The following is a 25,269-nucleotide window of genomic DNA, read 5'->3' on the forward strand; positions in this document are numbered from 1 at the left end:
GATCCCTAAAAGCCTAAACAGATGCATATAGGAGGGTCACGTGAAAATGTTCTTTCTTGAATAAGATTTTAATAAGAAGTACCATTCATCTAGTTTTTGTAGGAAGCAAGCTATAAGGGAATAGTCAGAATCAAGCATTGTGCTTTGGCATGAAGGACTGTGAGATTCCCATGGGATAAAGTGTGAGTTTACAAAAAAATTAAACTGAAAAGTCAGAATCTGCACTGGGGCCAAAGAGGGGCTTAAATCTGAGTCAACACTTAGTTTGGTAGTTTTAAACTATTGTCAGTTCAGAGGTGAGATCTCCACGGCCTCTGAAGGAATGCCACTAGCCCCTGGTCACTGCTAGAAAGCTGCTCAGAGTAGGACAAGGCTTGGACAGGACTGGCAATGACCACAGGGAAAACTGGGCAAGCCCTTGGCATGGTAGACGACTGACTGTGCTTCATCACTGTTGATGCTGAGGTCAGATCCAGAGCCAGATCTAGGGCCATATTCTCCAGCCACTGCAGGAGAAAACTCTGTTTTCCCTAGAGAGACTGACATGACGGGATGAGCAGACCTGGCCAGTGGTACCCAGGGAGCTGGTGGTGGTTTTTGGCACTGACAGCTCCTCATTGCCTCTAGCATGGTTGAGCATCCATTTGCTTTTCTGCCACAAAGAGCTTCAATAATATATATATATATGTATATCAGGGGCCTGAGAACCCTTGGGTCAGTTCTCACCCTCTTTGGTGCTTACAGTCTCCATGTTCTTATCAAAGATGTAGTTGGAGGTCATTTATACAAGCTCCTCTCCTTTTATTTTTTTTCTTCCTCTTCTCTCTTCTTCCCTGAATTCTCTCTGAAGAATTGTAATCATTAAGTCATTTTCCATGGTAGTTTGGGAAGAAAACTGTGTTTCTGGCTTTGTTGTGTGACATCTGGTCAGGGAGCAGGGATCTTTAAGAGGAGCTGCACCTGCAGTTCAGCTGATCACCAGGTCTTCTTGTCGTCTGCTGGTTTGTAAAACTGAAGGCAGGATGAAGCAAGTGGGGGACAGAGGGGACATACAGTGAGGAAGAAGTGGCAGTCCTCCCGGTCCTTTTATAATAACACTCATCAACATCAAGGTGCTAACTACCGCTCCACAGCCTGTGAAATTACAGCTGTGTGGTGTTTTCTAGAAAAACGTCCTGGTGGGCCTCTTGACAGGTCTAAGAGGTTGTGCCGATGCAGAATAATACAAGCATGGTTAAGCTTCGGAGCAACGTGGTACAAATGTAAATTATGACGTGATAAAATTTCAGTTTAAAAAGGTGGGCTGAGAAGATGTAATTTGTGATGCCAAAGTCTCCAGTGCAGATTTTGTGTTCCCAGGCCTCCGGTGTCAATGACATACTGCAAAAAGTGACTGTAAAAATTAAAAAAAAAAGTAAAAGGAAACTGAAGAGAGAGGATGGTCAGAAATTGGGTGTGTGGAAGCTCACCAGTGTAGTAAAGAGAAGTTGGAGCCTGTGAAGTGCTGTCTCTTAGTGTTGCTGTTTTGTTTTGTTTTGTTTTCTTTTTTTTTCCCCCTCATCCTAGGATGAAGAAGAAGAGATCAAACAAGAAATTAACATGTTAAAGAAGTATTCCCACCACCGAAATATCGCTACATATTATGGTGCTTTTATTAAAAAGAACCCACCGGGAATGGATGATCAGCTCTGGGTAAGTTGTTTTCTTTTCCTTGAAAATAGCTGGGTTTTAGCAAAACCACTTTCTCTGTGTTACCCACTTACCACCACCTGTATTACACAAAATATTTTGCATTTTTTTTTTTGAAGTCATGACTTCCTAGAGGCTGTTCCTGCACTGGGAAATGCTTCTCTGTTTTGCTGTAAAGTCTTTGCAGACTGATGATTAAAAACATTTTTGTTCTGGATTGTCATTAGCAGCACCTTTATTATAATAATCAGCTGAAAACTATTGTATCCTACGAAAATAAATGCGTCAAAAACAGCTGGATGGAGAAGGGAGCTTTGCTGGGAAGATGGAGGCTGAGAGGCTGGGTGGGGGATGCTGCCACTCCTGATTCCTGCCAGCTCTCAGCTTTACTTGTGCTCTGTGTTGCACAGAGGCAGTGCAGGAAAATGAAGAGAAGGGATGGAGCAGGGAAGGCAGAAAGGTCTGTGACTGCTCGGCTGTTTCAGAGATGATCGCCTTGTATTGCTGAAGGGATGGAAGCTGCTTTGCCTCCCCATAAATCCTTGCCTGCCTCATCCTGCTGCTTCTCTTGTTAGTGGCTTCTCAGTTATTAACTCAGCATTGCTAGTCCTCGGAGGACAGCGCGGAAATCTGCCATCTATTACCGGAGATGACCGGAGCGTGGGAGCCCACCTCCTCCTCCTGCCCTGGCTGCTTGCAAGGGCTGTGCAGAGCAGCCGACCCCACAATCCGTGGCACTGCCTTCCTTCTTACCCCAAGGGCTAGGAACATGAAGCACCATGCTATGGTCTGAGCCCAGCTGGGCTGAGGTGGCTTGGAGCCAGCTCCTCTCCAGCCCGGCAGCAGAACGGGTGGCCTGCCTGGGGCTGGGACACCCAAACCCACGTAGCTGAGCCCGTGCCGGGCAGGTGACCTCTCACGTCTTACGTGCGTTGTGCAGGATTTTCACTGCGCAGAGTACTGCAGGTGGTGGAGCTGGCTGTAGCTGAATGCATTCAGGCCAGAGGAACCGGTGCCAGCCTTTTCTCAGGTTTGCCCAGTGCTGTACGTGTTTTCCCTTCAGTTCTGAGAAGGCAGCAATGTCCTCTTCGGTTTGAAGGAGGAGTCCTCAGGAGAAAGCTTATTTTGGCGTCCAAAGTCTTTCTCTGTCCAAACAAGACTGCTGGAGCCCAAGTCTGCAGGAGTAACAGATACCCATGGTTCAGTGGACGTACTGAAGAGATGGAGCCTGTGTTGAGTATATTAAAAAGTTATGAATTAGTGGCAGCATCCAAACCCTCCGTTTTCATCCTTTTAAGAAACTGTTCCCAACATCTTTCTCTGCATCTTGACAGAGTTAGCACAGATTGTTGCTTTCATGAGTTTCCATGTAACCCAGGCTTTGTTAGAGGAAAAGGTTTGCAGTGCAGTGGCCACAGTTGATTGCCCCTGCACCCACATGGCAGGGGGCTGGGGGTGCCAGGGAGGGTCATGGAGGACAAAAATGGTACCAGCAGGGTTCAGTGCCGCCTTGATACCCGAGACATGCTGGTGTACACAGTTATTGAGGAGACCTGGGGGCCTGGGCTCCAGGGGCTGTTATTGCTTGGGTTTATTTATTCATTTAGTTATTTGCTGCTGCTGTTGTTGTTGTGGGAACTCTTGAAAAAAGTGTTCTTTGCAGTGGGCCTGGAATTCAGCGAAGAGAAAGCTGTCAAGCTGAGAAATGCCTTTTCAGCCCGTGAAATTCCATTTGGCTTTAGCTGTTCTATAATCGGTGTCAAAAAAAAAAAAAAAAAAAAAAGAAAGAAAAAAGAAAGAAAAGGAAAAAAAAAAAAAAAGAAAACCAACCCACAGCATTTCCCCTCGTGCTGCTGGAGTGCCTGGAGGAAAAAAGAAGCGCTGGGTGTGTGCCAAAAGCCCGACTAGACAGACAGGCACTGCCCAGGCTGCGCTCAGCCCCTGCGCGCAGGCAGCGGTGCAGCGCCTTCCTGCTGCCTGGGTCTGGGGTTAACACAGCCTGAGCAGGGCAGAGGGGTTTTTAATTCAGCCCCTGTTCAAAGAGCTCTTGGCGTACGCAAATATTAATAAAAATAATCTTTTAAAAATGATTTGCCCAGATGAGAGAATCCAAATTGCCTTTCCGAGCAGCTACCCGTCAGCTCAAATTCTGCAGCCTTTCTTAGGGGGCTGACAAAGCAAACCATCGCACAAGCTGCTCGCCTTGCTTCCAGGAGTGCAGGCACGCGAGATTTCAGCCCGTGCCTGGTGCTGGGCTGGTGGAGGCATTCACGAGGAAGCTCCCTGGCTGCGGAGCAGAGGAGCGCTGGTGTCGCTGTGTTAAATAGCTGTTGTTTCAGCATCTGATTGAATTAGGACTTGTGCGAACTCTATCAGTCTTGCGGAGCAGATAAAGGCTTGTTTATTTTTCATTGGCCCTTTGTTGAAATAAAACGGTTTCTGATAATGCCCAAGTAATTCTTTTTATCGACGTTCGGGAGGCTGATACGGAAATAAAAAACAGAGCGCTCTTTCAGTGGAGATTAAGATCTCTCCGAAACGCAGCAGGCTCCTGACATGAAGTATTGTCATCGCTTCTGCCGCATGCCTTGGTGATGAACAGGTCTCTTGGTGCTGCTGCTCCATTCAGGAGCCGCCACTCGCCCTGAAAGATGAGCTCAGAAACCAAGTGAGTTTTCCTGAAATTAGAGAGCCGCGCAGGGCATATTTTACCAGACAACAATAGAGATGTGTATCACAAATCTGATATGTCAGGTTTTTTGTTAGTTTTTCTTTGTTGTTCTTTTTTTAAAAAAATAGGAAGTAAAGGTCATAGGGACAGCCTTTATGGAGCATTAAAAACAAAACCAAGATCTCGTTCCTATCGTGGATAAGGTCCTGCTTGGCTGTGCAGGGGGAGGGTGGGCTGCAGAAACGGGGGAAATGGCTCAGGGGATGGCGAGGAGCTCGTTACGCTGTCCTTGCTCATCTCAGATGTAGGGTGTTGGGAGGACCCAGCCTCCCCTCTTTTGCCCTGCTTTCCTCCCTGGGGACCAGCTGAGTCTCCCTGGGCACAGGAGGGCACCCAGCAGGGATGTGCCTGGAGGCATCGGCCAAAAAGGCTCCTTAGGGATGGCAGGAACTGCTTCATCCCTGCGTGCTAACGCACCCCGTGCATCTGCAGGGCAATATGGGTGCCGCTGTGCAGGATGTGTGCCCTCTCTCCTTGCCCTGCACAGCGTGCTGTAGCCCTGCCACGCGTGCACAGCCATGTCGGGCTCTGCTGCTGCTGGTGGCAGCCCAGGGCAGAGCCCGGCGGTCCCCAGGGCCAGCGGTGCTGCTGCCGATGGGTCGCTTCCATGGCAACCTCGCTGTCACCGGGAGGGGGATTTGTCATGAAAAGAGAAAAAAAAAAAAAAAAGCTGCGACCAGGCAGGCTTCAGCATAGCTGCTGGTGGCACTGGGGGTCCTGCAGGCAACCCGTGCCGGGGGACGGCCACCCAGGGCATCCTCTGCAGTGGCTGATCAGGGGCAGCTCCCTTGGGAGGAGGAATTGGGGTGAGTTAGGGCAGGATACCAAGTCAGGATGTCACCACCTGCAGCCATGCAACATGCAGGGCTGCTGCATCGTTGCAATGCTCTTTGTCACCCTGTGAAGCTGCAGGGGCCCATTGGATTGCTGCGGGGTGATGTGACTGGGGACACGCTGGGGATCTGGGGAGCAAAATGGGACAGTGGGGCTCCAGAGGGGGCTGTTAAATGGCACAAACACGTATGCAAGTCCACTGAATCCACTGGGTGAGATTGATCTTAATCTGTTTATGGGCACTGCAGAATATTTTGGGGCCGTTGATGATACCTTGTGTCACGGGAATTTAATCATTACACGTTTGACAGGAGGCAGTTTTTGGTTGAGCTGGAATTCTCTGTAGTCCCTCCAAACACTGCAGCCGCCCGCGTGGGCCAGGGGACGCATGGGGCCAAGGGACTGGGACATCTCCAGACCCCAGCCGAGAGCACAGCGGCCAGAAGAAAGCCTCTCCCCCATTTCCACTCACATTCACAGCCAGGTCCGTGCAGATATTGCAGACACCACAAGACTACGAGCCCAGCTCATTTCCCTGCCATCCCAAAGCGTTCAGCTGACTCAGGACGCGTGGCTGCCCTCCGGCTCCCCAAGGGACAAGATTTGCATGTCTGGCCTCGAAGCACAGGGCCGCGCTGGCGGGGCTGAACCAGGCACGTTATCACCGATGGAGTGCTGGGTGTGTTTTACAAAGGAGCCTACTCGTGGAGTGAGGTGGGAAGATTTTGTGGCCGGGGCATAAGAGACTGCATCGCACCCAGTTTCTGCTTCCACACCCAGCAGAGGAAGGGTTTCCAGCAGCGTTTAGCCTGGGGGACTTGTGTGATTGTTTCCATTGACTTGAAAAAAGGGAGTCCAGATCGCTGGTGGGGTGAGAAGGAACACCAAAGGAACGGGCTTGCAGAGCAATGGATCAGGATGACTTCTGTGAGTGCCTCTGGAGAGGCTGGAGCTGTCTGACATTAGCTGGACTGGGCGTTATGTACCGGAGAAGCTCGTGTTTGAGCCCTTCGGGGTGATGTGTAGTGGCAATGGGAGCAGAGGTCTTTGTGGACATTCCCAGTAGGGAGATGGTGGTGGTTGGGTTCAAAGCTGTGAAGGCTCCCTGAGCGATACAACAGACTCAGAGATTTACAGCTGCTGCTTCTGATTTTGCCTCGCCTATGAATTTTGCTGTCACTCTGATATGAAGAGCCAAGTAGATGCTAAATGAGCTGTGTTTAAAAATACTTCCTCAATAAACGGCTCGCAGATTAAATTTCAGAAGATGGTATTACCTTTATCCCATCTTGATGATCATTTTTAATTATGGTTAATAAAAATTCAATCTGCATTTCAGGTTTATTGTCCTACCCCATCATGACTCCATCCTTTAAGAGGATTGGTAATGATGCAAGTGTTTGCTGGCAAAGCTCTCACCTGGAGACATGGGGCTGGTGAGAGGGTACCTGAGTAGGAGCACCATTTGAAGCCTTTCCTACGTGTCTCTGTCCTAAAATCACCTGGAACTTTTGTTCCCTTTTCTTTTCTCCTGGAAGGCTGTTTGTTGGTTTCCAACCTAAATACACCCGTAAGGTGTTTGTGTAATGATCCTATGCCACTGTCTGCCTTGTTGCTTAAATAATTCTTAAGTCATCCTGAAGATGACCCGATCATCTTATTAGTCCTGTCTATACCTGCTCTAGTTATTGTTCATGTGGGCAAAGCCTCACCTTGCCTATTGGTGTGACTCCTTTCTCATCTTCTGAATTTTCAGTCTTTGGAGGCTGTGTCGTGTGAAACTTAATTGGGTCTTCAGCAGCATCCATCCTTCTGATGATCAGCAGAAATTCTAGAATCATAAAATCACAGACTACCCCGAGGTGGAAGGGACCCACAAGGATCACTGAGTCCAGCTCGTGGGTGCCCAGCAGTGATCCAGCAGTGCAAGGGGATCACATCGCCACGAACCGCCGCAGCAGCACGCTTCCAGCTTCCCTCTCATTCCCTCAAAACTTCTGGAAATGGTGTTTTTTCAGTCAGGTGTCTGTCAGCTTGCCATTGCGGATGGGGACACGCTGCCAGCCCCGTTGTCTTTCTGCGGCTCTGTCTCTTGGAGCAGAGCTTACTGGAGTGCCTTGCTGTGAGCAACTCGTGCTGAGCCCCCTGGGCCCTGCCCAACTGGACCAGGAGGTGCTGGCGCTGCCTGCTGGTGCTGGATGCTTTCCTAGGGACGTTGTGGGATCGTGCAGCTCTTAAAAAGCTGAGTTGGAAACCCTCCCCCTGGGATTCTTTTTCCCTTTGTCTCTTATTGTCTCTTATTTTAATCTCTCAGCGATTTCCCAATTGCAGATTGCAGATACATCAGCAGGCAGCCGCATTATTCACCTCCTGGTGCAAAATTCATCTTACCTCTGTGGAAATGAGGGAGAGGATGGAGGACCGAGTGAGTTGCCGGCTCCATAAAGATAATCTGGCAGATTAATGGATGCACTGGCTACGTTAATGGTGTTTGTTCCATCTTCCTTTAAGTGTTGTGACTGCAATGCGTAGCGTGCCTTGCCCTTCCTCTTCCGTAGCTCTGAGGAGCGCAGACAAGCAGGTAGGATGTGAGTGAGCCCGTCTGGCTGCAGAGGGAGAAGACAAAGGTGCAGTGCTTCTTAACCAAATTGTTGCCAAACCTTCCCATCCTTTACAGCCAGCAAGCCCCGGTGAGAACCTGTGGATGAATTCCCGTGGTAGGGGACCATCGAGTGTTGCAGGGAGAGGTCAGCCTTTTGGGTTGGAAAGGGTTTTTGGCTGGGTCGGCTATCCAGGGATTTCCTTTCGGGATCTGCTGCAGCGATATCCCAAATGTTCGCGTAATCAGAAACACGTGCAGGTACTGATATTCCCCGGGTGTCAATCAGCCAAAAGGAGAAAAGACAGGAAAAGCAACTTTGAAACGAGTTGTTCCATTAATCCCCATTGAGGGAGTAATTAGTAAGCCAGGACCGAAGCCAAGTTGGGTGATCCAGCCTGACTGCTGCTCTCACACTGGGCTGGGAAGGCTGCAGGCGCTGCAGCAGCGCGCCTTGCCTGTGCACAGGGCAGACCCTGGCCAGTCACGCCTCTGCTTCTTGAAGCCAGTTCCCTGACGTAACAGGGCTATGCAAGGAATTGTTCAGCTCTCGTTTTAGGAAGAGAAGAGAAATTTAATATCAAACTAAAGATAGGAGCGTGGTCGAAGCGGTGTCTCAGCCAGCTAGGATATTTTCTGCTCGAGCGTTTTGTTTATAGTGGAGGTTTGTAGCAGTGCTCAGCCTGAATTTTGTGATTGTTTATTTATGACGGTCTTCTTAATCTCTGTGTTTGAGCAATTTGCTTGGGTGTAAACCTTTTGTTGTTTCTTTCTCTTGGCCCATGCTTTTAATGACGTGATGTCACTTGCTTGGAAAACGTTGAATACCATGTAAGCTGCATGCGGTAAGGAACCTGAAACATGCACAAGGAAGAACCTGGCGAGGCGTGACTTGTAAGGAGAGCAAATATCTTTTAGCAGACTAGCTGATCTGATTGGAAAACATGGTTTTGCTTTTGAGAGAAGCACAGCATCAGGTCTTGGAGGAGGTTAGCTGTATGTTCGGGCTGGGCTCGTGTTCACAGCGATGTCTCCTGCACACGCTGGGAATCCGTGATGGCCCTGGAAGGCAGACTCGCATCCAGGGCTACTTTTGTAGGTTTTATTTCCCAGTTGCTCAATGACAAGATTAGGTTTGGGCCCGGGTTAGGTTCTTGTACTTCTGTATTTGATATTAGGAAACTTTGTCAGTGGTACAGATGGTGGTGCCCAGCCTAACCTGAAGCAGCCCGCGCAGTAGGACTCCGGCTGTCCCTGGGGAGCCTGCGCAGCCAGCTTTGCCTCCAGAAAGGTGCCTGCTGAAAAGGTGGTCAAAGGCAGAGATCTGCTGCTAGAAAAAGTTGAAAAACACACCTGTTTTTTAAGGTTGCGGGAAGCTTTCAAACATGTCACGTCACTTTCACATTTTCAGGGTTGAAAAGTTTAAATGCAGGAGGCAGAGTCTTGCTTGTCTTGCTGTTTATGCTAGAGACTGGCGATGGAGCGTAAGCATAAAGTAGGGCACGCAAGAGCAGGAGCTGAGATTTCAGGGTTTCCAATTGTCTCTGCTGCTTTTCAGCACTGAAGTGACTGCTGCTTCTTGTTCCCATCCTAGTGGAGAGCACTGTGCCTTTCCAGCCTTCCAACCTTTTATTGTTCCCTTTCTTAACAGAAGCCACGTGGATTAGAAGTTGATAGGGTCGGGATTACGTGGTGGTGGCTCTGCGTAGCACCGCCACGGCCCCGCAGCTGCTTTTACCCTTGGGTCAGGAGCCCAGAGGATGCTCTCAGGCTAATTGTGCTAATTGCCCTTCTGCTTCTTTTGGCAGCTGGTGATGGAGTTCTGCGGTGCGGGCTCCGTCACCGACCTCATCAAGAACACGAAGGGGAACACTTTGAAGGAGGAGTGGATTGCCTACATCTGCAGAGAGATTTTACGGGTATGTGTCCGGAGGGAGCTAAATGCCATGTGCTGGTGGAGTGTTGCACTTGGTACTCAGGGGACACGTGAAGCTCTTGGCTCTTGAGGCTCCGTGGCTGCCGCTCTGCCATGGACTAGAGCTGCTTCGGTGCCGGTAGGCATGAATGATTCATGTGCTTGTATGATGCATAATGAATGATGCGCTAATGAATGCCCTTTAGCTCTCTTAGTTCCCTGACTTTTAACCCTCTTTTCTCCTTCAACAAAAATATAATTTCCTTTAATATTAATAGGGCAAAGATTTATTTACAGTAGAATTATATTTTCAATTAACGGAAAGGTGAGGACTAATAAAATCGGTGGAAAGAGTCTGCATGATTAAAAAGCACCGCGTGCTTTATTAAATCCACGTGTCTCTGGCTTTAATGAGGATGCTGCAGCTTTTATACCTGCAAGATAAATGTTTGATTGGAATGTCTTAAAATGGGCCATGCTGGAGTTTCACGTACTGGGAGGTGGCACCTTCAGCAAAGGCTTGCTTTCATTTTCTGCAAATGAGGTCAGATTACGTGATTGTAGTGGCTGCCCCGACATTAAAATCTAAAGCTCCATGAACTGAGATTTTGTTCAGGAGAAGACAGAAATATCAGACACGTGAAGAAGACAGTAGAAGAGCCATTGAAAGAAAATGAGATGAAATGACTGCTCTGACAGCTCTCATCAGGCTGTCTCTGACACGGTTTCCGAGGCTCCTGCTGCTGTCCAGGGGTGACACAGCATTTCTCTTCTGACCCTGGATGCCACCGTCAGCACTGACACTACCAGTGTGATGCGCAGAAGGAGCTGGCGTTGTAGCTAATCAGTTGTTGCATGGACATTTCTTCCAGTGTCAGGAAACCACAGTTGCACGGGCTTATTTTAAATGTATGAGCTCTGGGGGCCTACTTCTTAAAATAGTCTCTGTTAGTGAGTCAGAACCTAACCACTGAGTCATGTCCCAGGGCCACCATCAAGTGTCACCGCTCACATTTGGGCCCTGCAAAGTGCAAGCTCCGCTCCGCTGTGGCCGCGCGTTGAGTCAGTGGTTGGTGACCTGCAGGCTGAGAGGGCTGCGGAGGGTTTCGGATCATAAAAATAGCTTTCAGGGCGTAAAAGATTCCCACCTTTGCAGCAATACGTGTGGCTCATTCTTGTTGCAGAAGTTAGGGGGGGGGCTGTCCTAATTCTGGCATGTGAGACTTGGCCCTGCCCTGTGGAAGGGTTTGTTTGTTTGTTTGAAATCCAGTGAAATTTTTGCCTTGCCTCCAGTGCACGAAGGAGCCTCTAACTGGGTATAATTTGGCTAAAAATCGAATGCAGCAGGGCTCCTCTACAGATATAATCTGTTCCACAGTGTTGTCCCAAGGTAACAAGCAAAAAATGACTAATAACTACCAGTGGTGATAGCAGAAATTATTTTCTTCCTCAAATATGAATGTTTAATGTGAAATGTAAACCCAGTGCAAAATTAGTTTTTAAAGAAATCCATATTTTATTAAGTTGGCAATATAGGTGGATGTTACTGTGAAACTGAAATAATAAATGAATGAAATAAAAACGTAGGTTGCAAAAAGAAATTAATGAGCTAATAAAAAAGCACAACAGAAAAGCTCGTTTACCTTTAGCCTCTGAGACGGGCTTTTAATTTGAGCTATATCTCTGTAAGGGATATGTGCAAGTTATAATATTTGTATTTGCATGGTAGCTTTTTTAATACAAGCTTTCCTGCGTATTGGAGCCCCATTTATTGGACCAATATAACAAAGAGGATTGGTTTTTGGGTTTCTGGATGATGGCAATACAGAAAGGAGGCAAAAACATCCTATTATTTCTGCTACACAAATGGCTCCCTAAGGCAAGAAAGCTCATGGGGAAAATTACGCCTAGAAATATGGAGGAATTTGGGTTAATATGGGTTCCTGCAGAAACTGAAAGGTTGGTTTTAATCCCTGTAGAGCTGACAGTCCCTGTCCCCTGCAACAGAGAGCACCCACTGCAGCACACAGAGGCAGCCCGTGGGCACTGCGCTTGCTGGGGTTGTCCTCCCAGCGTGTAACACAGGGCAGTATTTTCAGCACATGATAAACAAGTGTTCTCAGGTGCTTAACTCCAGCTGGGAATCTTTCATTTCTGGACCATAATTGGTTGAGGAGGAATGTCAGAAAATAACATGCTTTGAACTTGGATTCCTCTAACCCTTTTCTGAATTCTCTAGGGCTTGAGTCATCTACACCAGCACAAAGTAATTCATCGAGACATTAAGGGACAGAATGTATTGCTGACAGAAAATGCAGAAGTTAAACTAGGTAAGAGTGGGTTAGTGCTCTTGGAAATTGCAAGTAGGCTTGCTAGAGAGAATAAAAAAATTGGTAGAGTCTGTAAATGACTTGGAGAAATGGGATGGATCCTAAGAGCTACTCTGTTTTTTTTTTCTTGTGCCAGCCTCAATAACATGACCTTGGGTGTTGGTCAAGTGCCATGCAGTAAACTGTCAGTGATTGATGACCAAGTTCTGCATGCAAAGATCTTTTTACAGATGTGTTTCTGTTAGAGAGGTGGCTTGAGCAACTCTGCCATCAGATATGGGTTGAGCAATCATGACCATTTTTTCATGCCCCGGGTTGAAAATTTGCCCATGTGCATCCCTGGGCGTTCTCAAAGCCCGTTTCCCCATTGCTTTGTGGTAGTGTCCTCCAGGACCGTAATCAAATCAATTTAGTGTGACATAATCCAGATTTGTTTTCCAAGGCAACCTGTGGGAGAGAGCTTCATTTGCAAGAACTACTCTCAATTTTGTATGCAGCGTTAGTCACCCTTGAGACGACCCGTCATCCACATGGAGATCATTCGGATGACAGCAGATCAGCACAGATGATGTGCTGATATCCTCAGTCGTCCAGCACCCATGTTATTAAAGCTGTCTTTGTGCGTTTTAATTTATGCTAGTGATGAAAGATCCCTTACACTGGTAAAGTGAGGTGGGAACCTTGTTTTACCATGTCTCTCCTCTCTCTTCACAGCGGAATAAAAACCCAGCCTAACAGATGGCACCACCAGCTCGTTCGGCTTTATGCTGGTGAAGATTCCCCTCCAAGGGGAAATTCTCCAGGGCAAATCTCCAACCATTATGTTGTGCAAAGTGAACTTAGTGGACCATAGAGTATTCTCTCATTGATTTGATTTCATCAGTTTTTGCTTCATTTTGCAGCTCTATGCTTGACATTTCCCTATGGGCCTTTGTCCTTAGCCCTCAGTTCCTTAAGCCTTTTGCATTTCTGCCGTTTGCAGCAAGAATTTAGGTAGAAAAATGAGGGTTCTACAAACATTTGGCAGGCTTTAATTCAAATGACAAAGCGTAGAACAAAGGCTGCTGCTTATTCATGTTTCTAACCCTGTTTCTCATTAGTATGAGGAGTTGTGATTTCTTTTCATTGCCTCCTGGCAAGGAGGAAAAGGCATAGGGTTTCTTACGAAACCTGGAAATCAGATGATCAGATTCATCCTTGGATGACCTCTGTTGATCTATTGACCTCAGCAGAGATGAAACAGGAATGTCTCCAGACATATTTTTCTCTCCTGACTATGCACTGATGTACTTTAATGTTTTACGTTCACCAGAAGAACGTTGCTCAGGTTTGTCTCTGACCTCATGGTGCCCCGTTGTCTTTCTCATCCACAGTGGATTTTGGTGTCAGCGCTCAGCTGGACAGAACGGTGGGCAGGAGAAACACCTTCATTGGAACGCCTTACTGGATGGCCCCTGAGGTCATTGCTTGTGATGAAAATCCTGATGCCACTTACGACTTCAAGGTACTGAAACAAGCATCTTCGTACTCTTTTGTACATCATTCCAGATGTAGTCTGGGCAAAGTCTAGCACGTTCGCTAATAAGGTACTCAAGGGATTAAAGCAGCTGAGAGTCTCCGAGTTTTCTCTGTGTGCTGTCTGACTTAGCAGTGCTTGAAATGAGAGTTGTGATCATAAACACCTTGGTATGATCTCAGATTTTATGCCCTGGTACCATAAACTTGAGCAATCAGGAATTCAATATATTCTCGCAGCTTTGCAAAGTACGTTGACAGGCAGCGTAGTCTCCTCCTGCTTTCTGGCTGTTAGATTTTGAGAAGTGAATTCAGGTCCATGGCGAATCTTTGTTGTGCTGTTCATGTCTCAAAATTGACTGCGAGGAAGTATTTCCCCATGCTGAGAAAGGTGTCAGATGGAGGCTTCCTACCTGCTATTCTGCTTTTCAGTGCTGAATGTTTAAATACTACCATCAAACGTGCTGTATTTGCTCAATTTATTCTGCACAGAAGTCAGGTCAGGTTTAGAAAGGGCAAAATCACATCTTTTGGCCTGCAGGCAGGTATTCACGGGGAGATCTGAAGGTTGCCACACAATCAGACATTCGGGGGTCTGACCTACTTTTCCCATGTCTCTGTTGCCTGAGTAAAGTTTATTTTTGGATCGGTGGCAGCACAACATTGCTGCTGAACTCTAACGTGGCAGAGAGGTATGTGCCATATAGCAGGTCAGCAGGAGGGAGATGATTCCCACCTGCCCATTCAAACCACAGTGCAGGGTGGTATTTAGAGCAAGAAAAACTTACTATATTTTATCCCAGTTCTGCCTTACTGCAGGTTTCTGGACACACATCTGTAGGCGTGTCCCTTGATTTTTGTCACTTCTTTTTTTGAAGTGTCCAGAACTCGGTTTTCTAACTGCAAACACCCTAAGGTCCATTGAGCGTTTCCAGAGAGTAGAGAAAAACACTAAAACATGGGCTTTTGGAGGGGAAGCTTCTCAGGGCAGCCTGGGCCAGGGCCTCACCACCCTCATAATAAAGAATTATTTCCTAATGTCTAATCTAAACCTGCCCTCATTTAGTTTAAAGCAGCTACCCCCTGTCCTGTCACTTCACTCCCTGGCCACGAGTCCCTCCCCAGCTCCCCTGCAGGCCCCCTTTAGGTACTGGCAGGCTGCTATAAGGTGTCCCTGGATCCTTTTCTCCTTGGACTGAACAATCCCAACACTCTCAGCTGCTCTTCATAGGAGCATTGCAGCCATTTCAATGTATCAGTCAACTTTGGAACGGACGATTTTCCTGAGAGCAGCTCTCCAGTGTCAGTTCAGACTCAGGGTTACAGAAATTGTTAATGATAAGGACGTGTAGAAATAGCTTAATCTGCAATTATTTAATTTTCTTTGATTAACCAATTAAAGCAGGCATTTCCTCAACTCCCCTGATTGCTGTGCTCTGTAGCGGGGCTGAAGCCCATGCTCCAGTCATGGAAAAGAGAGCTGCAAGTCCCATCGTTCGGAGGGACCTGGGTTTGTGGTCTTTTTTTTTACAAGGAAGGGTGATATCTTCATAGGCAACTTTTTACCCTCACAGATCCCTGAGCCCTCTTTCCAACGGGGCACTTAATATGCCGTTGACTGATGCATAAGCGCCGGGGCCAGAATGCCTTTGTTGTCCCTGAGGATCACAGGCTCGTAGTGGGCTGGCTGCTTTTGTCTCTGAAGTTGGCATTTACGGTTTTTCCTTGACTGGGGATATGAAACAGAAGGCTGATTGCTGCCGACACACTTACTGCAGGGTGTTTTGGGAGCTCGCGGTGATGTGGGAGCCACTGGACATGAGGCTGTTCCCCAGATCACGTCCCTGCACCTGATGCTCTTGCTTTGAAGTGGGGGGAAAAAAAATGTAAATGGCGATTTTTTTTTTAAAGGGATGCAAATCAGATGCTCAGATTTAGCCAACTGGCTTAAAATAGAGAATACAAAAGATGAGACTTACTGGGTGAAAAAAGGAATCCTCACAGGCTTAATCTGTTGGACAAAAAGCCTCTGATCTCACTGCTTTCTCAGCCAGAAAGAGATGCCTGTGTAATCTATGGAAGGATGCAGTAAATACCTCCTCACAAAAATAAACCACTTTAAAAAAAAACAGACAGAAACCCCGCGTTGCTCAAGTTACTTGTTGGTTTTTGCCCCAGACAGTCTTCCTTTTTCTGTAGAGATATCTTGTCAATAAGCTTAAAATCAAAAAGGAAAAAAAAGAAAAGAGCTTGCTTCCCTTCCCAAGTCAAGACAATAGAAATGTATTAGCACTGCAGCTTTTTGCTGGGTGGACTGAAAAGCTTTTCAGACTCAACAAGAACAAAAAAAATTGAACTCCAGATCAGCATAAAATGCGTGCTTCCCACTGAGTCTTCTGCTTTCTCTCAGAGACTGAGAGAGGTGATAATCCCTTTCTACGCTGCTCCAGTTTTAAGATCACTTGGCATCTTGCATATAATACTGGGCACCTCGATATGGAAAGACACACTAGGAATTTGGAAGGAGTTCAGCGGCAACCAAAAGGAAGGGGTCATGCGTACTGAATCATGTGGAAAGACTGAGATAATTAAGTATGCAGCAGAAATCCCAGCTGAGCAGAGACAAAGAATGGATGTGACTGTCCTGTGAAAGTGCTGCAAATGAGATTGGAGAGAGAATTTTTAGGCAGGTACAAAGATACGTAGCAAGAACTACTGGGACAGCATTTGTTAAGGGAAAACTTGAGTCAAAAAGGAGAAAAAGTGCCTTGAAAACGCAAATCCAGATTGTCTCCCTGGGAGGGTGCCTATGAGGAGGTGCTTGTGGTCCCCAGGGGTCCCTGCCCTGCAGGTCGCTCTGGCTCTGGCTGAGCTCTGGGTGCTTTGTGCTGGGAAAACAGCCTTTCTTGGGGGTACCAATTTGCAGGATTAGAGGCTTGAGGCCGTCTGGAAAGGGCGGCTTTTGCAACAGAGAGAAGATTGAAGAGGGACTACAAGGACATGGCAGAAAGCAGGGCGAAGGCAGAACAGGATGTGAGAAATGGAGACAGCAGAGGGAGAGTGGAGGGCAGGGTCTGTCCTGCTCTCTGACAAGTACCTGGCCACGTCTTCAGCCTTACAGCTTTGACACTGAGCTCCCAGAGAAGCCTGAAGTCATGGCTCATTTGGGGGAGAAGACCTGCTTGGTGAGACTTGTAGCCACACAAGGACTGGGGACAAAGCCATCGTTACCAGACCTGCTGGGAGAGCAGCCCCGTGCTCGTGGTCCGTGGCAGAGAGGGGAGAGAGGAAGGAGAAAGCTCCTTGGCTTTGCATTAGCTGAGAGCATGGTGCCAGCTGGCACCTCCTCCACCCCCAGGCCTGGAGATGTGTCAGGGACTGTGCTTCAGATGAAGGCACCAAAATTAGTCTGGGTTATGTTCCCGACGCATTGGGTGCTGAGTTATGAATCATTAGGCAGCCCTATACACGGTGTCCAAAATAATGAATTAGCCACCTTCTGCCAAAAAAACAAGTTGCAGCAGTGCCGTTAAGGAAAGTTCTCGTTTTTCCCTTGCCCGAGCACACGCTGTCGCTTCCTCCTCTCTTGCCTGCGAGAGCTGAGCCATCCTTCGGGGCTCCTTACCGGACCGAGAGGTGTAGCTATTGGGTTTCTTTTTCTCACCTGGGGTTTCCTACAGCGTGGCCTGGTGAGGAGTGGAGCTCGCCAGGGCTTTCTGGCAGGGGGCTGGGGATATAAATATTCCTGTTCGCAAGTGAGAGAGCCGAAGGAAAAGGGATACAATCATGCAAGGAGTTTTCCAGATAGCTGCGGTCTCTGTGCACTAATCATTCAGGAGACTCAACCAACCATGTGGGCTGAGGAAGGTTGGGAGCAGAGTAAATGAAAGTGCCTGCTTCTCCTCCCACTGGCGAAATGCTGCTTTTCAAACTCGTATTTAACAAGCAGTGCATGATTCAAGAGAGCGTCCTGAGGTATCTCAGGATACTTCATGTTTCTAATCTATTCCCAGCAGCCTGTTTTCGGCGGCGCTGTAACAAATCCATTTCTGTATCATCCAGCTTTGAGCAGGGAGCCTACAGCCCTGCTTGTCCGGCACCCAGATGGATGCCGTGGGCTAAAAACACCCCCGGGATCAGGACATGGCTGTGATGGGGATTAAAGCCTGGCTGCTGCACTGTGTCCTCGTAGCTGGATGGTCAGGTCACAGGGCATGAAATTCCGAGCTTCAGCCTTGGCTCTGCCAAAGGCTCAGGAAGGCAGCTGGGATCTGTGCACAGGATGCTGTGTTTCAGCTCAGCCTCTTGGGAAGGAGGAGGCAGTCCCGGTCAGTGCAGGCAGAATGTCCCCGTCCCTGTCTGCACGGGGGCACTGCTGGCTGCAGTCCAGGCTGAAGAGCCAAGCAGTAGGAGGGCACCTTTCTAGCACCAAGAAGCACCTCCAGATGAAGGCAAGGTGCTGAGAGCGAGTTGTACATAAGACCAAAATAGCTACTGAAGGTTGTGGTTTTGACCTGTTACACATCAAAGACCTCACACAGGAAACGTAAGGATTTTGTGCCAAACCATGGCAGGTGACACTGAGCCAAGTACTCCGGTGCTGCTTCAGAGAAGTTTCACCGCTGACACTCCATGGCCATCAGTAGAAGCAGCCGTGATGCCCAGCGCGCGCTGCCCACAAGCGGGGTCACTTGGAGCTGGTCTCCCCTCTTGCCCCTTGCCACTTTCTCCATCCATGAAGCAGGAAGGTGTTTTGTTGCTGGTTCACTGGGGATTTGGGGTTTCATTCACTGGGGTGCCAGAGTCACAAGGACATACTGGGACCTTCAGGACACCAACATCTCCCCAGGCAGTGTCCCCACCATGGCCACTGGGAGCAGTGCCCAGCAAGGTGGCTGCAGGGGTTGACCATGTCCCACGCCTGAACTGGTGTGACATCCACCAAAAACTCTGCGAAGGCGTTGAAGTCAACCTTGGGATAATCAGCAGGGCTGGGAGTCACCTCCTAAAGCCCTAACAAACAGGCAGAGCATAAAAGATGAGCTCCTGTGCTGCGGGTCTGGGGTCTGGCAGAGAAAACAGAGACCCAGCTCTTGGGGCAGAGCTCTGGGGCTCGCTCGGAGCCCACTGTTGTGACGGTGCTCCATGGCATCACGTGTTTCCCTTTGCTTTGTTTTACAGAGTGACTTGTGGTCTTTGGGGATAACGGCCATCGAGATGGCGGAAGGCGCTCCCCGTAAGTAGATGTCTGCCTCTGCTTTAATTAACGCCGCTCGTAACTTGCTGGGATTTGCTGAGTGGCAGCCGGCGCAGGGATCTGTGCGAGGAACGCCATGCAAGGGGTTTGCTGAGCAGCCTGGGCTGGATGAAATGGAGTTTGTGGGGTCCAAGGCATGGTAGGAGAAAGCTGCCAGATCAGCGTGGCTCAGGGAATTGGAGTGGGCAGTGAGCAAAGGCACACAACCCCCCTGTGGCTCCTGCAACGTCACCTGAGCTTTATGTGACTCAGTTTCCTCCCCCCAAAAATGCAGATAATGAAGGAGGTGAAGGATGAAAGCAGTTAAAAGGCTGCCATACTGCCATAATTTTGGAGTGCCAGCTCTCTCCTTGGGCAGTCTGCGGGGTCTGGGAGTCACCAGGCCCTGTTTAATGCCTCTTCTTGCTCTTTGCAGCTCTCTGTGACATGCACCCCATGAGAGCCCTCTTCCTCATCCCCCGCAACCCAGCCCCGAGGTTGAAATCAAAGAAGTGGTGAGTCTCTTTCTCGGTTTTCAACGGTGGTAAAACAGGGGCAGGTTTGGGCCTGGGTCTTCTGTGGAGACTTGTTTTGGTCTGCACAAGTCATGGCTGTGGGGTGAGGAGATAGCTGGAGAGGTAGCGAGGGAAATGCCTCTCACGCTGCCCTTCCCAGCACCGAGACGTCTTTTCCAAGGTGCTTTGTGCAGCTGAAACCAGATGACACCTCGCTTGGCTCCCCTTTTTTTCCAGTAAGGTTCCGTTTGCAAGTGGAAACATGTACCCGTGCCAGAAAGACGATAGTTTATCTTGAAGGCCCAGGAATGCGGAGATTTGTACTTAGTTTGGGCTTTATTTTAAAATTTTGGAGGAAAAAGTACATCACAGTTTTGTAAAAAAGCAGGGTATGCCAATAAAAACCCTTAGGAAAAATATTCCTGAAGCCCAGCAGATGTTGTTTTGTTACTGTATGTTCTGTACTGATGGAGCTGGAGTCCTTAAAAACACTCATCCTTGGTTCGCACTCTTTGCCTACCTCGGGTTCAGCAGCAGTTTTGTCAGGAGGGATCTGCCAGGCGTTTGAGAAACAACGCTGCCCCTTCCTCCCAGATGGGCTGCGATCAGTGAGGAGAGTTTTGCTTTATTCCTTGAAATGATGCATGTTATCTTTTTGAAAACATAAAGAAAAATGGAGCGGAGTAATTGGTAGGGACTGAAAAGGCTTGGTGCCAAAGCAGTAGGTGTGTTGTTGCTGGGAGGGGAGAGGAGTCCTCTGCATCTGAGGCATGCTGGTGGAGTTTTGGGGTCAGACCCCTAAAAACTCACCCAGGCTTTAGCAAGAGATGTCTTCGTTTTGTCAGCCCCATCCTCAGATATTCCAGTGCAAAACCAGGACAAGAGGGACCTCTCCGTGCTACCTGTGCCAGAGGGTATCAAAGGTGCTCTCTCCTTGCACAGTGTTCTTAGGATGCCATTAGATGGAGAGCTGAGAAAATTCAGACACTTGTTTTCTGCCAGAGCACCAGTCTCCTACTTCATTATGCTACACTGCTACAGCACAAAATGGATTGTAAGACTTCAGAGTTTATTTTTCATACAAATATGCTGTTTATTCAGCAAAGGCTTTCTCAGCCTCCAGACAGAAGGCAGCTGACAAAAGCAGGCTTTGAGCAGACTATTTTCCCCGTCTTCTTAAGGTAAAAACTGAACTGGGGTGGTTGTTAGATTTTATTTCCCCCTCAGTAAGTGTCTGAGATACTTTGATGTGTTTTGCACCAGCCAGGGTATTTCCTGACAGCACCTTTCCCTGGTATGGCAGGTGGCTCTCAGATTTCCATGTCCTTAGCTTTTTGTCCTGGCTGTTTGAGCTCGGGCTTTGCTCATGTCCTGTCCTTGACTCACTTCTCAGCCAGAGGTGCTGGGCCTGGCCAGGTTGGGGCCTGGAGCTTTGCAAGACCCAGGAGGAGAGGAGATGCTTGACCAGGCTCTCACAGCGGCTCCCTAGCTGCCAGGGGGCTGTTTTTCGGAATAACAAATCACAAGAGAAAAACAAAATGCAGGAGGGTTCAGATCACACAGCCTGCCTGCCAGCTTCTCCTTTCTGCATCCTTCCTTTTTAATTTGGGTCTGGGTTTGTTCTTGCTTCTGTGTGCAGCAACACGAGAGTACCCAAGGTAGGAAGATCATTGCTTTCTGTACGTAAAAGAGACAGTTAACAGACTCCAGCACCTCTGAGAATAAGCCAGTGAAAGCAGCTGACAGGTAGCAGCAGCACAGGAGCTGCCCGATTGAAAATCATAGGAAAAAAATTTGTTGCTTTCTTAGATCTTTGAACTTGCTTTTAAAGCATTGCTGTGCTCCTGTGAATTTAAAGACTCTTTGGTATCCTTTTCTCTTCCAATTAAAACCAGCCAGCAATGAAGCTTTATTTTCTTTTTCCTGCATTTCACAGGTAAAATCTACTTGAACTTCAGTGATGCCATTACCATAAGCACTTCCTAACCCTGCTTTATAGGAAATGACAAAACCTCTTTGTTAATGAAGTGATATTTGCACTGCAATAGCACTTTTCATCCAAGAAGCTGGAAAGCCTTTGCAAACATTGATTTAAGCTTTGCAAACCCCAGGAGCTGGAGGAGCGGCAGTGCGTGTGGCAGTGCAGATAGGCTGGCCCGCGCCAGGGGAGGCGATGAGCCGTGTGGAGGTATCACCCTGAATCGGAGCCAGGGAGAAAGAAACCTGTTGTCTGCTGCCTTTTTGGAAAAGAGTACCGAGCACCTGCAGGCTCCCGAGGCATTTTGTGCGATGCTGAGTTGGGTTTGGTTCTTGCTGCTGCAAGATGGAAACTTGTCACAGCAGCTGGGTGAGGCACAAGGTTATTTCTTAGCCAGCTGCTGACAGAGCCAGGCTGGGCACAGAGCTGTGTCCTGCATCCCTCTGCAAATACTGCACCGGAGCCCTGGGAGATGGACAAATCCATCATTTGCTGGAGGATATTTTTAAAACGACTTCATCTCGACCGACCATAGCTGAGGGCGCACTGGGCTGTGTGCCCATAACTGGAGCCTCTCTAGGTTCAGACTGAGAGGAGAATCATTTTTTAGAGGTGTGTTTTTAGAGCATCACATGGACGTGCCCTTGTGGAATACACAGAGACACTGGGTTTCTTGAGGCAAGGTGCAGAAGGAAGATTGGCTCATTAATAAAGCTGGAGGGAGGAATTAATTGGATCCAGTAGTGTATTTTATTTTTGCATCTCAATTTGTATGGATTAGCACTTAAAAGATAAATCACTTTTAGTCTGACAGCTTAAAAGTAAAATCCCTGGAAGCTTATTGTTTTATTTCTCAATGCAGTTCTGTAGTATCTGTTGGCTTCTGACATTAATTTGCACTCATTTTCCCATGTGCTAAAGCAACATACAGCGTAGTGGCCTGTCAACATCCCTCTTGTAAATCCCTGTTCTCCTGTGTTTATTATGTGGTGAAATTAGTTCCAGCAAAACTTCAGAAACTTAAAAACTCGAGACTTAGAGAAATTTGTTTCTTAAAGATTTGGCGGAATTTATTTTGGCTGAGATCGAATCTGTTTGCTGGTGAGGAGGGGGTCTCACCAAGCCGTGCTGCAGGAAGGGCACGTCCCATTCTCCTTGGGTATGGTGGGCCCCAAGACTTGGTGGGTCACTGTGGAGCAGTAACGCTGCTCGGGCTCATCCAGCATCTCTCAGAGGTTCTGTGGGCCTTGAGCTTTAGAGAGCAATGTAATATTGGGTGGTCAGATCTTAATAAATAAAAATGCTCAACCTAGCTTGACCCACTGGTTTTCAGAAGGTTCCATCTCTTGTAATGCAGCCCAGGGCCACAAAAGTCTGAGTAACAATCCTTTAAGGAATGGTATTTATGTCCGTATGTACGGTCTCTTGTTTCCATCTGCACTTCAGAGGTCAAAGGGAAGGCAGGAGGAACATTTCCCTGCGTTGTGTTGGTTGCCATCGGTGCCATTTGGCTTTGGTCATTCCCCAGTTATACTGATGGTTCCCAGGATCAGCAGAATGGTGTTTTCCCCTAATCACACGTGCAAAAACGGAGATAACATGCATGGGAAGAGTAGGAGAAGACAGAGACATGGGTCACATGTGATGGTGCAGCTTTGAGACCATGCTAAGTGTCAACAGGGAAGTTGCCTGAATCCTCTCAGAAGGCTGCATCTGAGCAAGAGTGATGTAGCATCCGAACAGTGTTCTCAAATACCCGCAGGTCTCTCACTTTCTAATACAAAAATCAATGTTATTAACTGTTTTCTTCTTTTTTTTTCCCTGTACCTTCCTTTCCGTCCTGGGCCAGGTCTAAAAAGTTTCAGTCCTTCATTGAGAGCTGCCTGGTGAAGAACCACAGCCAGAGACCAACCACGGAGCAGCTGATGAAGCACCCCTTCATCAGAGACCAGCCCAACGAGAGGCAGGTCCGCATCCAGCTCAAGGACCACATCGACAGGACTAAAAAGAAGCGAGGCGAGAAAGGTTAGTGGAGAAGCCGCTCTCTGGGCAGTCACTGACTTTTGCATGTCCTTGGAGATCCCTCATGTAGACCAAGGTGTATTTGTACAGGAGAAGCATGTGGGTAGAAGGAGAAAGGTAAAAAGGACCAGGCTGCTTGCAGTCTCAGTCTCAGTTTCCCTTACTCAGGTGGCTAAATTTCTTCCCAAACAGGCTGAGCTGAGTAGACATGGTCCTTCTGTGTGAACCCTCTTGTTACAGTTCTAAGGTCCAATTATTTTGTTTGGTTTGATTCCTCTCAGTCATAACCAGAGTTGAAATGAAAATAAGTATCTGTAACAAAACAGGTGATGTTCATGCAAAGGCTACAGGTGATTGTCATTAGAGCTAAATGGTGTTTTTTAATCTTTTTTTTTTTTTCTGATGAAAAATAGTGTCTTTTTTGTCCAAGTGGTAATTTCCACGTGGCACATTTAAGCTTTGATTCATTAAAATGTGTGCATAAAATGTACGTGTGCGTACGTATAAACGTGTGGGAGGGAGAAACTGCTAAGCTGAATTTTTGCAGGTCCCTTGTTTTAAGTCTGATGATCTCTGTGACTTTTTTGCTGCACCAGCGACGAGCAGAGTTGTGCAAATGAACATCCAGATAAGACCCTTGCCCCAGAGCAATTCCATTGACTAGCAGTAACCTATTAAACTGAATGTTTTCAGTGAACTCTCCAGACCCTATCAAAGTCCTCTGAAAGGAAGATCAGATAGCTGAAGAAACTTGTTAAAGTACTCTGTTGCTTGTGAGCTGAATTTTAATTTGAGAGCTCATTTGTAGAATTCAACAAATTAATATATATTGCTATTTCCCTTCTTATTGGTAGCAATATTAATTTTTCATGTGTACCTTCCAGCCCCTTGTAATAGATTTCACTATAATCAAAACAATAAAGCTGGATCTTAGTGGAGTATTAAATGTGTTTAGTCTGGCAAATGAAGGTTGTACCCTAGAGATGGAGAGTAATTGGATAAACGCAAGCCTTTCTTTTACTATCATTCCCTTCATCTGATAAAGATGATATCCCAGTAGAAATCACAGTGTGTAGCACAACATTGCAGTTGGGCTTTTATGTAGATGTCTTCATTGCCTGGAAAATATCCGTGTTCGCATAGGAAGAGCATATATTTAGGGAGAGGAAAGTTCTCACCTTCAGAGCAATAGTTAATCCCCACCTTCCATTGCCTGTGGTGCACCTCACTTGCAAGAACTCTCCTGAAGAGGGTTTTTGCTGTATTGGGGTAAATCTCTATTTTATGGTTACTTTTCATCTTTGCATTGGGTTTTTGATTGCTGGAGGCTGTTGCCCACTGCAGCCAGGACTGCAGCCCTCTTTCTGGCATGCCGAGCATGAAAGGCGCCAGGGAGACCAATAAAGCTTTCCCGGCCTTGCGGCCCCCCTAACATCAGCAAGTGGACAGAAACAATGCTGGGTATTCTTTTTCGTGCCAGAAAAAAATGAGTTTTCTGTTCTCCCTCAGAGCTCTGGGGTTTTCAGCCATCTGAAAAACAAATGAGTCCAGTAAAGGGCACTGATAAGCAATTATGTTCCTAGATGAGACAGAGTACGAGTACAGTGGAAGTGAGGAGGAGGAGGAGGAGAATGACTCCGGAGAGCCCAGGTAAAAAACAACATTTTGTTTCTACCCTTGTGTCTCTTTAACTCTGTGTGAAGTTGGCTTGGATTACGGGCTCATATGAACTAGAAATGGAAAAAGGACAGTTTGATCACTGAGTCCCATTCCCTGGCAGAACAAAATATATTCCCCCTGTTAGATGGTGGGTGGGAATTAAGCTGATGCTACAGATCACCTTGGCTGAAAGCCTGGGAAGAAGACCCAGATACCCCATTTGCTGTGGGATTGCAGTGCAGCCCA

The 25,269-nt window shown here is 47.6% G+C and overlaps 1 protein-coding gene across 10 annotated transcripts in view; it reads left to right on the plus strand.

The window, feature by feature from the left end:
- The window catches only part of TNIK (TRAF2 and NCK interacting kinase), a 152,864-nt gene that overhangs the window by 79,378 nt on the left and 48,217 nt on the right, over positions 1-25,269 (plus strand). For all 10 annotated transcript variants that reach the window (XM_035334103.1, XM_035334111.1, XM_035334105.1 and 7 more), the window contains 8 exons: positions 1,567-1,692; positions 9,662-9,772; positions 12,008-12,098; positions 13,472-13,602; positions 18,795-18,849; positions 19,286-19,364; positions 23,192-23,367; positions 24,948-25,014. In XM_035334103.1, coding sequence (XP_035189994.1) covers positions 1,567-1,692; positions 9,662-9,772; positions 12,008-12,098; positions 13,472-13,602; positions 18,795-18,849; positions 19,286-19,364; positions 23,192-23,367; positions 24,948-25,014 — 836 coding nt within the window. The remainder of the gene's footprint in view (positions 1-1,566; positions 1,693-9,661; positions 9,773-12,007; positions 12,099-13,471; positions 13,603-18,794; positions 18,850-19,285; positions 19,365-23,191; positions 23,368-24,947; positions 25,015-25,269) is intronic.

The sequence above is a fragment of the Oxyura jamaicensis genome, chromosome 9 (genome assembly GCF_011077185.1).
Source record: "Oxyura jamaicensis isolate SHBP4307 breed ruddy duck chromosome 9, BPBGC_Ojam_1.0, whole genome shotgun sequence".
Classification (NCBI taxonomy): Eukaryota; Metazoa; Chordata; class Aves; order Anseriformes; family Anatidae; genus Oxyura; species Oxyura jamaicensis.